The 19,092-nt window shown below is 39.1% G+C and overlaps 1 protein-coding gene across 4 annotated transcripts in view; it reads left to right on the top strand.

The window, feature by feature from the left end:
* Positions 1–19,092, top strand: part of ITPR2 (inositol 1,4,5-trisphosphate receptor type 2) — a gene marked incomplete at its 5' end in the record, with an annotated part of 524,405 nt that overhangs the window by 111,348 nt on the left and 393,965 nt on the right. For 3 of the 4 annotated variants that reach the window (XM_082665010.1, XM_082665012.1, XM_082665009.1), the window contains 4 exons: positions 981–1,079; positions 1,348–1,431; positions 1,727–1,873; positions 6,063–6,158. In XM_082665010.1, coding sequence (XP_082521136.1) covers positions 981–1,079; positions 1,348–1,431; positions 1,727–1,873; positions 6,063–6,158 — 426 coding nt within the window. The remainder of the gene's footprint in view (positions 1–980; positions 1,080–1,347; positions 1,432–1,726; positions 1,874–6,062; positions 6,159–19,092) is intronic. The other variant, XM_082665011.1, reaches the window with a different exon arrangement.

Below are 19,092 nucleotides of genomic sequence, written 5' to 3'. Positions count from 1 at the left end.
GTAAAATAGATAGCTAGTGGGAACCTGCTATATAGCACAGGGAGCTCAGCTCGGTGCTCTGTGATGACCTAGATGGGTGAGATGGGGGGTGGAGGGAGGGAGGTCCAAGAAGGAGGGGATATATGTATACATATAGCTGATGCACTTCATTATACAGCAGTAACTAACACAACATTGTAAAGCACCTGTACTCCAATAAAAAAAAGTGAGATAAAAAAATGAGCACCAGGTTTAAGGAGCAATATTAGTGTTGGATGTTTAAGACAAAAGTGAACCATTTGCCCAAGGCCCAAACTGTAAATGTATTCCTACAAGGTCATACTGGATTCTGCATTCTCTGAATCCAGATGACATTAGAATGTTTAATAAACTTCTGAGACTATAGGGAAGATCAAATATAATAGATTTGTTTTTAATTCTGGAGATAATACAAATGTATAAGATTTCCTGCTTGCACTTGAAGTGATTCTAATATTTAGGCAGATTGGTTTATTTGTGGTGGGTGCATTCACTCTTTGTATCTCCTGTATACATGGCATCAGACCTGGTGTGGAGGGATGCTGACCTATTTATTGACATTAAGAAAGCTCTAACTGAAATAGGAGACCAATAAGAAAAGGATCTAGGGACTTCCCTGGCAGTCCAGTGGTTAAGACTCCACGCTTCCACTGCAAGGGTTGTGGGTTCGATCCCTGGTCGGGGAACTAAGATCCTGCATGCTGTGCGATGTGGCCAAAAAAAAAAAAAAGTATCTATACCAGCTTTATGAATCCAGACTGATTCATAATCAGACATGATTATATAATCATTTATCAGAAGATATTTTACCTCGAAGAGAAAAAGAATTAAAATTTATATGAAGGATAAATGGGTCAAATGTTAGGTCAATGACGAGGACTTCTGTGCAGTTATTTTTAGCTTCAGGTATAGCACCACAGACCCATGCACTGTCTCAATTGCAACTTATTTCTGATTCCCAGATTGTTGTTGGAGATAAAGTTGTTTTGATGCCCGTGAATGCAGGACAGCCGCTACATGCCAGCAACATAGAGCTTCTCGATAATCCAGGGTGTAAAGAGGTAAGTTCAGGAGGAAAGGAAATGAATTTGTTGATTTTCTCACGAGAGGGAAAAAAAAGTCCCATAGTTTCATTGTTTTCATAAGCATAAGCCCAGTTATGCTAGTTACTATTCCTGAGGTACATGTAGATTTCAGATGGTCCTTTGAAGATATTTTTTGACATACATACCAAAGTTGTTCTTTCTGCTCCTTCTACTAGTTGAAGTAATAATTTCTGGTATAAAGTTGAACCTGCAGTCTTATAACTTAATGTTTCTTCATTAATAGGTGAATGCTGTTAATTGCAATACTAGCTGGAAAATCACTCTGTTCATGAAATATAGTTCCTATCGAGAGGATGTACTAAAAGGGGTAAGTATGCGCTACCTAGACATTTACTGGAAGAATTGAAGGTAGTCTTACTGAGCTTCTAGATGCAAAACCTGTGTATTCACTGAGGTTTGAAGTTTAGAATGTGACTATAAACCTTAAAACTCACATTGGGTTTTCCCTCCTGTATTTGGAAACGTATATTTCTGCATACTCATTAAAAGCCAAGTGTTAGCAGAAGTCCCAGAGTATCAAAACTATAGAGAAACACCCACTTCTTATGTCTATTTGTTCAAACTTTTGTTGGAAATATAGTTTTATTGACCTATTTTTCTAGGGTGATGTTGTTCGATTGTTTCATGCGGAACAAGAGAAGTTTCTGACTTGTGATGAATATGAGAAAAAACAGCACATTTTCCTTCGTACAACTTTGCGTCAATCAGCCACTTCTGCTACCAGTTCGAAAGCACTCTGGGAAATAGAGGTATGTAAATATTTTGTGGCTTTTAATAAATACTTATATCAATAAGACAAGGTCACTAGGCTGGCTGGTTTATTGTTATAAGCGTCATTTGTGATAGACCCATAAAACGGTAATTTTGGTGAAGCCACTTGTACCTCTTTACTGCTGTGACCAGTTTGAAATGTTGCTATACTTCCTTCATCTATCTTCTCAGGGGCATCTCTCTCTCTCTGTCATTTAATAAGGGCATATGTATGATTTAGCTTTTTAAAATTCCATCGTGAAGTGTTATTAAGACCGGTCAGACTATAGGCCTTGTGCCTCGAATCGTACTGGGGTTGAAATGGAGTGAGGAGGACTCACTGTAAGTGAGGATCTGAAGGGCACAGTCACTGAAAAGAACCTCTGTGTCTTCTGGGGATGCCGTTTCTACTGGAGCGAGGAGACCCATAGTTAAGAATTCATCGTCCTTTAAGAGGTATTTGCTTAAGTGTGCCAATATGATAGAGTAATTAAGAAAATGTAAGGTATGGATTTTTCTTTAAAGGACCTTTCTGTACCATGGAAGAGATGAGATATACGTAGTTAACTGCAAACAACCTGATAAGTTCCATCTTGAATTTTTTGTTTGTTTGTTTTGCGGTACGCGGGCCTCTCACTGCTGTGGCTTCTCCCGTTGCGGAGCACAGGCTCCGGACGCGCAGGCTCAGCGGCCATGGCTCACGGGCCCAGCCGCTCCGCGGCATGTGGGATCTTCCCGGACCGCGGCACGAACCCGCGTCCCCTGCATCGGCAGGCGGCCTCCCAACCACTGTGCCACCAGGGAAGCCCCGATAAGTTCCATCTTGATTTAATGGAAATCCAGACCCTACAGCAGTGGTTCTCAACCATTTCAAATTCATCACACCTCTTTTACAGCATATATTTTGTTATCCTTCCTTTATGTATGAAAATGAAAGTCATATTTAATATTATTTTATAGTCTCATGATTAAAAGTTAATAAAATGCCCAAATTCTAATATAAAGGAGAAACAAAAGAAAAATAATTTATATAAAACAATATGTATTTCAACATGTAAGTACCTACTTTAGAAGACAAAATATTTATATCTATCTTTGATGGATACATTTGGATTTGAGAGAAGTAGAAGAAGAGGATCAGAAGACGTTCTGTACAAGTACAGGAAAATGAAAGAGCAGAGGTAGATGTGTGCCATCGCATAATATCTAGTATTAGGTGAAGTAATAACAGGAATAGACTTATTTGTACGTGATTTAAGAAAAAATCGCTATAATTGAAACAGGGATAATGAGGCAAGTTCCAAACTATTGAAACAGAGAAAGTGAGGAAGTATCATGTTTATGCAAATGAGCTGAGCCTTAATTATAAATGAAGCGTCAAAATAATTCTCTAAGTTATGACATGGTTTAGAATAGAGATGAAATAGCACAAAAGCATAGCTTTTATTTTGAAACCCCACTCATGTTGAGGCATACTTTCAGTCTCTAGCATTCAGAAGAGACCATATCCTTCAGTATATTTGGAGATCATATCCTTCAATAAGTGAAGGGAATTGAGAAGGTCTGGGGAAAACAACCACCACTCAAACTACATGATATTCTTCCCAGAAGCCTACCCCACAACTTCTCGTATCAGGGTAAGAGAAAGATAACAGGCAACTCGAAGATAAATACATAATTAAAATACACATTTCCTTATCACTGTGCTTCCAAAATTTTCAAAATATAGGGATAGCAATAATGTGAAATATTATTTTAAAACTTTATTAGCAAATTACAATGATGAAAAAGTCAGATAGCAACTTCCCTACACAGTGAGTTCCCTGCATTTCACGTGTCTCTGTCTATTTAATGTTTGGTTCTAAGTCTGTTAAAAGGAGTTTTGAATCTCTCCTCTTATATATTTACCGTTAGTTTTATAGCTTTTGCTGTAATTGCACCTCTGCACTGAAATCCTTTCCAACAAAATGTGTGGTTGGAAATGCTGCGTCCCATTGAGCAGTCCGAATGGAGAGAGTGAATAGATTATTCAGTAATTTTGAGACAATGTCTTGGATTCATGTAAGCTTCCTTCTCCATAGTGGATTTCTCTAAAATTATTCGCCTTTTCATATAACTCGATGTAAAAGCTTTCTAGTATGATTTCACGTTAAAGCATTACCAGTTTATATTTGTGGTAGGTTTATTTCTGCAATACTATGGGACGTTTCTGTATTGTGTGCTGCATCAGCCAGGCTTCAGTCAGGAAGCCTGAGCATCAGATGTTTCAAGCAGAGAGGTATTTAATACAGGAAATGAGGTTTCAACGTTGTTGGAAGGACTGGGTGGGAGAAAGTGGGGCGGGGAATGTGGTCTTATCTGAAGATCTGGCAGTGCCAGAAGCCACTCCTCCCTGTGGGAGACTGCACAAGACAGCTGCCACCACCTTTACTGGAGCCCTAAGAGGATCCTCTCTTTCACTTTCCTCTGCTTCCCACCCCTGTGCTACAGGGGAGCACTTTGAAGGGCAGGGATGCTCCCGAGTGTCGTACACAATATCTAGCCTATGCTGAACTCTCCTGTGAATTGCAGGATATTTAATGTCTTGGCTACTGCCCATTCGTGCCACTAGCATCCCTCCAAAATCATTGTGATAAATGAAAACACCCTCCCTTCCCTATCTGCAAATTGTCCATAAATGAAAACACCCTCCCTTCCCTATCTGCAGATTGTCCCCTAGGGAGCTGTACTACTGTTGCTAGACCCGCTAGTGGATAGGACAGGAGTTCTTAGTCTGTGATTCACGGTGAGCTTCAAGTTACTTGTTAACCTCTCGCAGTGGTATACAAAAGGTGTGTGCGCGTATGTATGTATGTGAGACAACCACTAGATATGATCAGATTTTTAAAGATATCTATGCCTCTCGCAAAGGAGTAAGAGTTCAAACGTTGACAAGGTCACAGTAGCTGGTGGGATTAGCAAAGGATTGGTGGTAGAAGGTCGATGTGAGAACTGAGCTTTGAAGGATGGGCAGGTGTTTGGCTACAGGGGGAGCATTTTTGTAAGACTTCACCCGCTTTGAAGTATTTTCATCATTACCTCATTAAGCTTTTGGAGTAGCAGAAGACATAGGAGCTGGAGTCTAGCAAAAGGCATTAGAAAGTCCTGTACGTTAGCACCGAGAATTTGATGCTGGGGTTGGAGGCAAACAGTATGAACGAGATGGAGGCAAAGAGTATTAATCTGTTGGAGAATAGTGGGAACTTATCTGAGCACTCTAATATGTGTTATGATATTTAATCTTCACAACAATCCTATGAATTAAACCCACTTGGTACATGAAGAAGCAGGCTTGAAGATGTTACTTGCTGTGATCATACCGTAGTAACTGGTGGAGCTGGGACTCATAAACAGTCGTCTTTGGACTGCAAAACCTGAGCTTTGCTACAACACTGAGCCACCTGTCGTAAGTGACAGTTGCAGACCCACTTTCATTCTCAGTGAGCCTAGTGGCTTAGCATCTGGGGCAAGACAGGTTTCTAGGACAGGTATCAAAGGACATGGTGTTAGTAAACAGGCAACACATGGAAAGGGCCAGGAAGTAAGTTAATCCAGACCTCCAGGCCTTGGCGTTTATGGTTCTCTCTGTCTGGAATGATCTCTTCCAATCTCTCTGCATGACTGTCTCATTCTTATCCACCAGAGTGCCCATGCTGATTGCAGTATCGATGGAAAGTAGCCTACTCTAGGTACCCAATCATGCGCTCTATTCAGTTCCTCCTGGCACTTGCCAAATCTTATTCATTGAAAGCTCTGGTCTTATTCATTACTGCGGTCCCTACTGCCTAGAAGAGTACCTGACACATGGTACGCAACAGATTCATTCATAATCTGTTGAATGAATGAATAACAAATGCGGGGAAACCCCACAGTATTTACAGTTTTGGCCCGGGAAACATGTCTTTTGAAGTAAGGCATCTGTATTTGCAGCTGTGAGGTGTGAGAGTCATGCAAGCCCAGTGAGTTAACTGTGTAATTACGCATTTATGGGGAATTTTGTTTTTCTGCCACATTGTCCTCCTGAAACGTATATTAGATCTGACAAGTTTAGCATGAACAGGTGGGCACCCCATGTAAACTGTTGGCATTTGCTGGCCAGGAACATGCATGTCTTTTAGCCATTATTTTTGTTTCTCTTTTTGTCTGTAGGTAGTTCATCATGACCCATGCCGTGGAGGTGCAGGACAATGGAATAGCTTGTTCAGGTTTAAACATCTTGCAACCGGGAACTATTTAGCTGCAGAGGTAAGATTAATGGATATAGTGCTGTTAAATCTCTGATTCTCAAATAGTGGAACAGGCAATACAGAAGATGTTGTATTTGAAGAAACAGTTATTATGCACATTTCATTACTGCCTGTCGTGTTCTGGATTGGCATGTCAGTTGTTCTCAAAATGTAAATATTAGTTAACACCTTAAAATAATCTTTGTCTCGAAAATGAAAACAGCAGCAGCCACAACAGAACTGTGTGGTTAGTTTGCTCTAAGGGCATCTAAGGGGGTATCTGATTTGCATCTGTGTGGGATGCGTCCTGAGATTTGCTGTTTAGCTTCACTCTTTCAGAATGTCTGCGTTGGAGCCGTGATCAGCGCATAGTCGATGTGGTGTAGTCTAGATCGTTTCTGGTTGATCTTCTGTGGCTGTTCTTTTACTGGTGGGTGGCTTTCATTGTTCAAACCATTGGAGAGGAAAGGGTTTTTTCCTTGAGATACTGCACTGTCCTAAAACTGTCAATAAAAATGGTAAAAACTTAGAAGGGTCTTTTCTTTCTCCACTAAATGCATGTTGACAGTCAGAATGAAGGGTAGGTAGATACAGTAGTACAGGTGTTTTAGCAATGATTTAATGAAAGTTTGGTTATCTGGTTTAAAACTAATTTTGAAAATATTTGATTTATTTTTTTAATTTAGTTTTTCTTAAATCTTTTTTGTAATTGAAGTATAGTTGATTTACAATATTGTGTTAGTATCACGTGTACAGCAAAATGATTCAGTTATACATACACATATATATATATATGTATCTACTTATATTCTTTTTTCAGTTCTTTTCCATTGTAGATTATTATAAGATATTGAATATAGTTCCCTGTGCTATACAGTAAATCCTGTTGTTTTTCTATTTTATAATATGGTAGTGTATGGAAAATATGTTTTCAGATGTATGAAAATGTCCATTCATTCTACTCTCCTCAACTCTGTTTTTCAATTTAGAGTTTCTTCTGGGATTCTAAACCAGAATTTGGTGTTGGAATTTGTAGTATTACTAAAAATTTGTATAAACGTGCTGACCCCAGTCTAAGCTGGAACCCAACCCTGTTACTATCTCCATCGTGTTAATCTGTGATGATTTTCTTTATAGTACTTCCCACAATCTCACTTATCGTAAATTTTATTTTTTTTGGTAACATCACCACTGTGTTTCCAGCACCTGTGACAGTGCCTGGTGCTTCGAAAGCATTTGGTAAATAATTTTTGAATGAATGAATATGAAGAAGCTATTCAGACTTCTCTAAGCTTAGAGAAGGGGAAGAAGAAAATTTCGGGATTTGTATCTGGGAGGCATTCGGAGCCATATTTGGGCAAATGAATCTCTCTAAACTCCCATTTCCTCCTCTGGAAAATGGGAATAATTGCAACATTTGTATAATGAGACTATTAAGAGAATGAAACGAGGTGAAGTGCTTGGCATCACGTGTGACCACGGTAAGCATCTAAGAAGGGACGCCGGCATGATTAATTTTATAATATGATAAGTAGAGCTTGTTCTTACTTTTATAAATATCTGACTCAATTTTAATGAGTCTGCTTGACTGAATGAAATAGAGCTTCGCAATTTGTGGGCTGTTTGTACCATAAATGTTTTGAAGTAACTGTTTTGGAAAAGTAACCCTTTGAAAAATGAAGCAGTAAGGTAAGAGAATCTTGTCTAAAATAAGAATTAGAAAAGTCTACTAGATGTCCTATAAAAGAATAGAAATTAGGATTAAAATTCTTTTGGTGATAGGGAGGCACTCAAGAGCAACACACCTTTGGTAGAGGGGGCCAGAGAGGTACAAGGAAGGGCAGCTGCTTGGTGGACGAGTAAGGCAGTTGGGGAAGAGTGGGAAGCGTGTTCAGGCAATGAGGAAGAGGAGGTGTGTGGCATCTTACATTTCCTAGGGATAATTCATGTATCACACGTAAGATGTGTGTGAGGTTAGAAGTGGTGCTAGAAGATGGGAAGGGAGTGCTGGGGCCAGAAATGTAGGGCAGCTGTTTTTTTTCTGGCCATGGATATTAAGCCAAGGAGAATGGATTTTTTTTTTTTTTTTTTTTTTTTTTTTTGCGGTACGCGGGCCTCTCACTGTTGTGGCCTCTCCCGTTGCGGAGCACAGGCTCCGGACTTGCAGGCCCAGCGGCCATGGCTCACGGGCCCAGCCGCTCCACGGTACATGGAATCTTCCCGGACCGGGTCACGAACCCGCGTCCCCTGCATCGGCAGGCGTACTCTCAACCACTGCGCCACCAGGGAAGCCCCAAGGAGAATGGATTTTATGTGTAACTTAAAGAGCAGTGTTCTAAATAATTTGTGTTCAAAGCAGACCACTCCAGAGTGGCACTGTCCAATGTGGTAGTCACCAGCCACACACTGGTTATTTAAATTAAACTTAATATTCTTAAAATTAAGTAAAATTAGAAAGACTGGCAGCCTGAGAAGTCATATAAGCAACTGGAAAATCAAATGGGCTGAGTCACAGATGCCAGGCAAGGGAAGATAAGTGTTTCATCGAGGGGGGATGCTACCTAAAAGGTCAGGAACAAAATGTCTTTACAATATTTGGCAAGAACGGGGTCATCTGTGACTTCACTGAGAGCATTTTTAATGGAAACCGGAATGCAGGGGGTGGGGAAAGGGATGAGGAAGTCAGGAAGCAGAAAGAAGTGCCGACTGAGTTTTCGTATAATGACTGCGAAGGGGGAGAAATATTAATAAAAGGAGAGTAAGAGTCCAATTAGACAGACTTTTATGAAGTAGTTTTAGAAAAAGTAAGGTGGATGAGTTGTTTTTATATTAAAGGGAAGGACCTATCACAGGGCAGGATTTGATGGTGTCTTTTCCACTCTCAGCACACCGATTTATAATTTAAAATATTAATTTAGTGTGCTTGAGGCACCCCTGGTAAATTGGATGATGTAATTCTTGAATTGCCTTTGAGTTTATGGTGTTTATATTGGCCAGTGTGGCAAAGAGGGCCTAGAGTAGTGGGAAGAAAAGTCCCAGGTAGACCGCTCACAATCTCTCTGCTTTTAAGCAAATAGTTAACCTCTCTGAATTTCAGTTCCCTTGTGTGTAAAAAAGGTGATAATATATATTACATGGGATTTTTTTGGAATTAAAGAATATCTTGTGAATTTTCAGCACCTTGTACGTAAAAGGTATTCAGTAAGTTCCTTCACTTCCACTGGGATGAAGGAGACAGAAATTATGCAGTAGTGTTTATTATTATAAAATTTATTTTTATTATTTTTATTTTCCAGAACTGACATTTCTTTGTCAATCAGATAACTTAATGGGGAAAAAAGCTGAGAGGCTCACCACTGGCTACCTTGTGCCTAGAACAGTGTCTGATGTTTAATTTACATTCAGTAAATATTAGATAGTCTAATGAATGAATCATAGAGACAATGAGGTACACATCCAATCATTTCACTTTACAGAAAAGGAAACCCAGACTCAAAGAGGTGATTTATTTTGTCTGAACTTAAAAAACAAGATTAATGATAGTATCCAGGCTGAATGCTACACTTACTTCATCCGTACCAGTGGTTCTCAGCTGAGGGTGATCTTGTCCCCAGGGGATATTTGGCAATGTCTGGAGACATTTTTATTGTCACTGTTGGGGAGAGGTGGCTACTGGCATCTAGTGGGTAGAGGCTAGGGATGCAGCTAAACACCCTATAATGTGCAGGACACACCCCACAACAAAGAATTATCTGGCCCCAAATGCCAATAGTGCCAATGTTGAGAAACCCTGATCTCCGTTATACTGAAATTACACGACCTTTTATTGACAGTCTACTAGGTGGAAGCACTACTTTGTTATTGTGGAAAAAACAAAGATGACTAACATTTTGTCCTTGTTCTTTAAGAATTTGCAATCTAGAGGAGAATTAGATTAACTCATCACTAGGACGTCTCTTTTGCAATTGTTTCCAGCATACATAAACATCTGAGATAACTGGTTTTGTGTAATGTTTACATTATTAACATCTATAGAAGACCATGATAAATCTCAGAGTCAGTTTAAAGGGCTGCAACCTTAAGTGTAAGCATATGTGAGAAAAAACACCTAAAATTTTTACTTATACTTGCTTAACATGATATTCTATTTAACCAGTACTTACTGGGTGGCTAAGTTATTCAGAAAAATGTAATAAGCTTATTGTTTGTTTAGAAATGAAGGGAAACTAACTAAATAAAATTAGACCATTCGTATGATGAAGATTCTGTAGTCTAACTATAGAGACAAAGCACATAAATTGCAAGCTGTTCAAGAATAGCACCATATTTTGTGTGTGTATATGTGTGTGAATTGTGGGAAACGTCTAGGCATTAGGACAGTGATATAACACTGTTTAGATTTTATTCTCTAAGTTACTAAAGTGAACCGACATTTAGAAATGGACCCTTATTCAATTTGAATATGTCCAACAGTATTGTCTTAGGAAATTCAAGGTTTATTTTTGAGTAATATGCAGTGCTAGAAACTCATGGACAAAATGTGGAACAAAGTATTTAATTATGAATTAGGTAATCAGGGCATTTGTGGCTGCATCAGATAATGCATTACAGTACTGTATTATTAGGCTGTCTTCCTATAATGTCAGTTTCTGTGGGCCATACAAGAAATTAGGTGACATGAGGGGAAAGTAAACAGTCATGTCTTTTTGCTTTTAATATACAGGACAGTTTTGCTTTTAATGTCAGCACACTCTGTGCCATTTTGCTATAGATCTTTTTCTTGTATCACCTTATTGGTTCAGGAGAGTTCACAACCATGTCTGTGGGGCAGAAAGTAAATTGATCATATTTTGAATAGGATAATATGGGAGCCTTAGTAAATAGTTCTACAGCCATGGAGAGAATGATAAATCAAATATCATAATTTCTGATCTGCTGCATTTTCTTTCTTTGGATATTATTAAAGCAATAACTTTTGATGATCCTTTCCAAAACAAGATGGAGGGACTAGTGCAAAATAATTTTGTTAAAGATTTTATAATTGCCCTTTTAAAGACTGCTAGCTTATTTGTTTGTAGATAGTCCGGACTTCCACCAGATGGCAGTAAACACTTATTTCCTAACTATACAGTAGTCTTTGGCTTTAATTAGGTAAAAACTGCGTACTCAAGAACCTGTACCTTAGCATAGAATCTTATGCATATTAGGGCTGTAGTTTTAAATATCCCAATGTTTAGTTCTCTATCAAATGTACCAGCCATAGTATATGAAAAAGGACTCTCACTCTCTTTCTCTCCCTCTCTCTATATATACACACACATATATCACACACATGTACAATATTTATATATAATAGAGGAATATGCATACCAGACCCTATACACATGTATAAATATATATCAAAATAGAAATGATGCCTGGCACATATAAGCATCCAGTAAAGGTTATTTTTCCCTTCTTTTCTTTTCTAGACCTAACAGCATAATAGGTTGGCTCTGAAATGCCTGGTCATTCGAAAGAGGAACATATAATTATTTAGAAACCCACATGTGATGGTTTTATAACTTCAATGGTATATATAATAAAAATTGATCAAAAGACTTTTCATTATAAAAAAGTAACTTTTTTTTTTTACGAAAATGAACAAAAATTATGGACTTACAACTTGTGGTCTGCTTCTTGCTATTGTTAGAGGGACAGTTGCAGCTGTCTTTAACTTGATAGGTGGTACAGCCATGACTTTCTCTCTCTAGGTGTTCATGATATCACTCTCTCTCTCTCTGCCGCTTTTCTATTCTGACTTAGTCACTCTCTACCTGACTTCATTCTGGTCCTCTTTGGCCTCTTAAATGAGGACTCCCTTCAGAGCTTAGTGGTGGCTGTTAGCTCTTTCTCTTCTCTGTCACTCACTCCCGTGGCTGCAGTGGGTCGTGACTTCGATCTCGGGTATCCCACTGCCATTGAAACTCAATAATCATATCTAAGATGGAACTGTTTTCCCACAGAGAGTGAATTTTCTTAGCTCTGTGTTAAAAACTTGGGAGTCACGATAAACGTGTTTTTCTCTCTCAGTTTATGCATTCAGGTTCTCCTGACTCTGTCTCTGCAAAATCTTTCGCATCTGCTTTTTTCCTTTCCATCTCAGCATTGATATCGTTGGGGCTCTGCCACCTCTTACGTGAACCCCACACTTGGTTACTTTGCTTCTTTCATCATCTGTCTCTGTCTCCTACTACTTACGGCCAAGTGAGGATTTTTAATGCACTGTTTCTGCAGACATTTTCCCAGTGATATTCAAAATCTTTCTGAAGATGCAAACCCTTTAGCCTGTGGCAAAAAGCCCCGTTGGCCCAGGCTCTTCCTACCTTGGATCACACCAGTACTCGTTATGGAGGTGGGAGGGAAGTTATATGCTATCAGAACTAAAAGATGTAGCTTTGGAGCCCTCAGACCTGTGCTTCTGAATAACCCTGCCGCTCGCCAGCAGTGTGACTTTGCATGGGGTACTTCACTTGATGCCTCCTCTGGAAAATGGGGCTAAGGGTCCCTTCTAATAGGGTAATTGTATGGGGAAATGAATGAACTTTAAAAGCGTATAAAAAGTATTCCGTAAATGACATTTATGGGTCTTCTCTCATCAAGGCTCATTTTCTCACCTATTTGGCATTGGCGCCGCCTGCACTGCCTGTCCTCTTTACCCCCTCTTCCTTCTTCTTCTTTTTTTTTTGCAGTTTTAGTTTTTATTTTCTTTTTTAACTTTTATTTTATATTGGAGTGCAGCTGATTTACAATGTTGTGTTAGTTTCAGGTGTACAGCAAAGTGATTTAGTTATACATATACATATACCTATTCTTTTTCAGATTGTTTTCCCATATAGGTTATTACAGAGTATTGAGCAGAGTTCCCTGTGCTATCCAGTAGGTCCTTGTTGAGAATCAATTTTATATAGATAATCTTTCCTTCTCTCCCAGTCATATTGAATAATTCTACCTATCCTTCAAGGCTTCGCTCATGTGCTACCTTCTCCATGAATAATTCTTCAATAAATTTGCCCACCACAGATCCCTCCTTCTTCTGACCTATATTATTTATAAATTATGAATTCCTGTCTTATATCTCTTGTCACATTCTATTTTGTATTACCGCTAACTGTATTTATGTCTTCTCTTCCCTCCTAGATTGTAAGGTCTTGTGGTCAGGGACCATATGCTCTTTGTCTTTGCTAAAATACCGTATGCCACCATGCTTTGTCCATTATAGATGTTCTATTAATATTTATTGAGTAAATGATTGAGTAGCATATTAGATTTCTCTCTCTCCAATGCCAGATTTATAACTTATTTTTTAACATAAGGAAATGTTTCCTTTAAAGCCCTAAAAGATTCAGGAACCTCCACATCACTATGTCTTTTTTCTCCCATCTTTAGAAATGTATTTTTTGGATTCATCCTTAGTCTAATTACTTAATTACTGTGGTTATTATGGTTAGAGTAGGAAATCAGCAGTATAATTGAAACATATATTGAAGTGTATATTTACTTGGACTTTAGTTAATTTTGGTGAATTTATGTAGCCATAGATTTGTTTGGGTGCTTCCTCTTCCTCTTTCCCCTTCCTCGTCTTCCTGTTCTTCTCCTCCTTCTCATTATTATTATTATCACTTTAATGAATTTACTGAAGCAATAATCTTATTTATTTTTTAATGTTTTTTAAAAAAATTTATCTATTTGACTGCGTCAGGTCTTAAGTTGCGGCACGCGGGATCTTTCATTGTGGTGCCCGGGCTTCTCTCTAGTTGTGGCCCGTGGGCTTAGTTGCCCCGCAGCACTTGGGATCTTAGTTCCCCGACCAGGGATCGAACCCACGTCCCCGGCATTGGAAGGCGGATTCTTAACCACTGGACCACGAGGGAAGTCCCTGAAGTAATAATTTTATATAAAAAAGGCCACATTGCAGCCTGTGAGACACAAGATGAGGCGAAATCTAACTGATCGGCACTGTCTTTAGTATTGTTGCCAAAGACATGAATATATAAAATTTAATGACATGTAATTAGTATGATTAGGATTTAGTCATAGGCTTTTCTCTTTTACAAATGAGGACCCTGAGTTCCATGGAGGTTAGGCGACCTTTCCTAAGGCCCATGGCATTTCCTTCCAGACCAGAGTCTGGAATCTGGTTCCACACACATCCCTCAGGAACTGAACTGGGTGATCCTAAGAGGGTGAAATGTGTGAAGACAACTTTAGAAAGTAACATTGTCTTTAAGGTAGAATATGACCTATGTCTTAAGGGGCATACATGACTCCTGTTTGACTTAGGTATGTTAATTCCTGTTTCTGTACACATTTTAGTTACGGATATGTCATGGTTTCCAGCATGAAGTTAATATACTTTACAGTCTTTAACCAACTAGTCTAAATGCTTACTGAATGAAAGCTTTGACCATAGGTGTATCCTGGTTAAACATGTTACATATCTTTTGAATATAATTTAGCTATAATGTTAATATGTATCTTTTAATTTAAAAAGAAAAGTCTGAATTCTTCAAACTGAAAACAGAAGAATATAACACAGTGATCCTTTTTTTTTTTTTTTAAGTCATTTTATTTTATTTTTATTTGGCTACACCACATGGCATGTGGGAATCCTAGTTCCCCGACAGGGGATCGAACCTGGGCCCTGGCAGTGAAAGCGCCAATTCCTAACCAGTGGACCACCAGGGAATTCCCTGAAACAGTGATCCTTGACTAAAAGAGCTAAATAAACCCCTTCTGTGCACTATGCTGACCTTTCATTACTACTGAGTAAAAGTGTGTCTTTTTGAGTTTGATTAATCAGTAGACAGGAGGCCAGTTAAGTCACTGTCTTTTCACTTTCTACCTTTCACTGTTGGATTCCAAAAGCAGGAATAATACTGTTTTGGGACTGATTCGTTTATTCATAATTCAAGGGAATTCAAGGAGCCTGAGGTATGCATCTCCATAGAAAAATAAAATTCAGCCTCAGATCTCCCCAATTGCTGGCCTAGCACCAACAAGCAACTTGTAACTGGATTCCTGTTTTATCATCCCTCCCCCACCCCCGTTGTCTGTCTGCTCTGAAAATTGAAAGACTGCTGTCCAGTGGCTCTTGGACTTGGTTCTGCCTTCCAGCCACTCCTCTCCCACTCACTTTCTGATCTGTTTAACTATTTGTTTAACCACAGTTTAGTTTTGTCTGTTCTTAGATTTCCTATAAATGGAGTCATACCATGTCTGGCTTCTTTCACTTTAAAATCGAGATGTAATTGACATATAACATTGTATTAGTTTCAGGTGTACAACATAATGACTTGAGATATATATATGACATATATCTATATTGACATGATTACCACAGTAAATCTTGATAACATCCATCACCACACATAGTTATAAATTTTTTTTCTTGTGATGAGAACTTTTAAGATCTACTCTCTTAGCAACTTTCAGATATGCAGTTCAGTATTATTAAATGTAGTCACCGTGCGCCATCACATTACCAGGACTTATTTTCTTATAACTGGAAGTTTGTGCCTTTTCACCCCCTTCCCCGATCTCTTCCACTCCCACCCCTGCCTCTGGTAACCACAAATCTGATCTCTGTTTCTATAAGTTTGTTTTCTGTTTGTTTTAGATTCCACATATAACTGAGATCATACAGTATTTGCCTATCTCTGACTGACTTATCTCACTTAACATGATGCCCTCAAGGTCGATCCATGTTGTTGCAAATGGCAGGATTTCCTCCTTTTTATGGCTGACTAATATTCCATGGTATATATTTCTGAGATCTACCCTTGTTGTGTACATCGGCAGCCCATCATTTTATTGCTGAGTAGTACTCCATTGTTTGAATACGCCATATTTTGTTCATCCGTTCTCCTGTTACATGATATGCATTTTTGTCTAAGCCTAATTTCTGGCCCTATTTTATGTCCCTACCATTGTTCCCCCCACCTTTCCCATCATCCTCAAATGAATGTGCCTGTTTGAGTTGATTTTCCTGGAATAGGGTTACCTCTGCATACAGAGTTCGTTCTTTAGCTGAGGAGAGCTTTATTTTCCATAATCTTTGATTATTGCTTGTATTCCACTGATTTTCTGTTCCTTCTAGTATCCTGGTTGCTCATTAGTTGATACCTCATTCTCTGGTCGTCCGTGACTATTTCCTTCTTCCTAATTTTCATTTCTTTACACCTTTCCTCTATGGTGAAAGATAGCTGCTCCATGTTTATCCTTTGCATCACTCATTTCCAGTAATGTCAACTATGCTTGTTCCTGCTGCTGACATGGACTTTAATTTTGTATTTATGTTCTCATTGTTATTGAGATCCTCCTTAATTTAACTTCTTTTTATATTGTGATTATTTCTTATATTATTTTATTATTTATCTGATTATTTTTATATTATATTTTTCTGTTCATCTTCTGCTGCCTTCATATGGAGGCAATGTTTACTTGCACTTTCTTGAATATGCCAAACCATTTCCTGAAAATTTATTTTGTATCATACCATAGATAATATTCAGAAAGACTCTGAGAAAGAATTCCCCCCCATTTTAACATACTTTTTAACCAGTCCCATGTTGTTTTTTCCTGCTTTCCTCCCTTATTGTCCTCAGACGAGTGAGCTCCATGCAGAAGCAGAACGGTTGAGTGGACGGTCTTTTTGTTCCATTTCTTTTTTTCTCAGTCCTCTTGCTAAATCTTCAGCTGCAGGGCAGCCTGCAGGGTCCTGATGTACTTCCCAGTTCCAGCAGGTGTCAAGTCTGCGTCCCTGGACTCTCTTGAGGTTGCTTCTCTCCCCGGCCCTCTGCTATTTTTCCTTTATCGCACAGTGTCATTCCAGCCCACAGCAGCTACAGTTCTTTCTCTTCTTGCCCTTTCTTCAGACAGCGCTTCTTAGAAAGCCCTCTGCCATCATCTGCTCCCTCCGCTTTCTGCCCATTTGCTTTCTGAGCTTTGCTGTATCTCTTTGGCCATGAGAAGACAGACAGAGGTAGTGGACAGTGGGTGGGAGGATGGGGGAAACAATTTTCTGCTCCATCTCAGAGCAGCTTCTCAGTGATAGAGAAGCACTTCTGTATAGGTCTTTGGTTGGTGAATACTCGGGGTCTCTGGGTTGGGGGCACATAGTGGAACCGCACCAAGTATCTTCTGAACTGTGTTCACCCAGCCACTAGCTTGAAGTCAGGTTGAGGTTTGCCATGAGATGACAACTGGGGAGTTGCTGCCTCTCCCCCAGCACTGTCGGCTTTATAATTACTGTCAATTCATTGATGATTGGGGGTTCAGATGGTTTTCAACCTTAGTCTTCAATGAGATGGAGAGTGTTTTGCTTTGTTTTTGATCATTTTCAGTACCGTCATTAATATTTAGTGATAAGTTGGGAGGGGCATTCCTCAGAGCTACTAGCCAAGTGTAATTCTGAGAAAGACTCCCAGCCTTGCATCTTAAATGGTGACTTTAATTACCTGGGGTTGCGTATTGTATACACCAACCGATTCACATTCATAGGATTACATTCAATTGGACAGCTTGTTATTTTGAGAAAACACCTTCTAAACCATATGCTTTACAAATGATCAGCGAGGACATCTTTTTGAAACTGTGTAGTCAGGTGGGAGTCAGGAGTTACGGACGCTAAGCAGCTGGAAGTATGTGGGCCAACAGGCAGCATGTGCAGAGCTCATGCTTTCTCATTGGAATGACCCCTGAACTCCACAGTCCAACCCAGAGACATGTGTTCTTTTTTTTTTAAACATCTTTATTGGAGTATAATTGCTTTATATTGGTGTGTTAGTTTCTGCTGTACAACAAAGTGAATCAGCTATACGTATACATATATCCCCTTATCCCCTCCCTCTTGTGTCTCCCTCTCACCCTCCCTATCCCACCCCTCTAGGTGGTCACAAAGCACCGAGCTGATCTCCCTGTGCTGTGTGGCTGCTTCCCACTAACTATCTGTTTTACATTTGGTAGTGTATGTATGTCAATGCTACTCTCTCACTTCGTCCCAGCTTACCCTTCCCCCTCCCCGTGTCCTCAAGTCCATTCTCTGTGTCTGCGTCTTTATTCCTGTCCTGCCCCTAGCTTCTTCAGAGCCTTTTTTTTTTTTTTAGATTCCATATATGTATGTTAGCATATGATATTTGTTTTTCTTTCTGACTTACTTCACTCTGTATGAGAGACTCTAGGTCCATCCACCTCACTACAAATAACTCAATTTCGTTTCTTTTTATGGCTGAGTAATATTCCATTTTATATATGTGCCACATCTTCTTTATCCATTCATCTGTCGATGGACACTTAGGTTGCTTCCATGTCCTGGCTATTGTAAATAGAGCTGCAGTGAACATTATGGTATTATGAATTACCTCTTTTTGAATTATGGTTTTCTCAGGGTATATGCCCAGTAGTGGGATTGCAGGGTCGTATGGTAGTTCTATTTTTAGTTTTTTAAGGAACCTCCGTACTGTTCTCTATCTCTCCATCTGTTTGAGACATGTGTTCTTGTTTGTTAGTTTAAATAGTCCTCATGCATTAGCTGACATAGCGGATATATAGATCCTCTTTTGCTTGACTTTCTTTTCTTGTGTGTATAGCACGTGGAGCATGATCTTGAATCATTGTTAAAACCTTCCTTTGGTCTACTTTTAGAAATCGGTGTCTGCATTATTGGTCAAGAGCAGATTCTGTGGTGGGCAAAATGAACTCTCTTGAATGCTTCTTAAGAGGTGGTGAGACTGTCAGCTCTCACTTGTTCAAAAATGTCAACAGTTTGATACAAACAAAGGCCATAAATTTGGCATTTTAACTCTTGTCTCCTGCAACTAGGGTTTGAAGGTATTTCCTAACCGTTTCTTTCTTAGCCTCTTTTTATGTTAAACGTAGTTAAGTGTACAATAGTGTACTGGAATTAAAGATCA

The sequence above is a fragment of the Grampus griseus genome, assembly GCF_964374135.1.
Source record: "Grampus griseus genome assembly, chromosome: 11".
In the NCBI taxonomy this organism is placed as follows: Eukaryota; Metazoa; Chordata; class Mammalia; order Artiodactyla; family Delphinidae; genus Grampus; species Grampus griseus.
The sequence above is the reverse complement of the archived record's forward strand: the minus strand, read 5'-3'. Positions and strand labels throughout refer to the sequence as shown.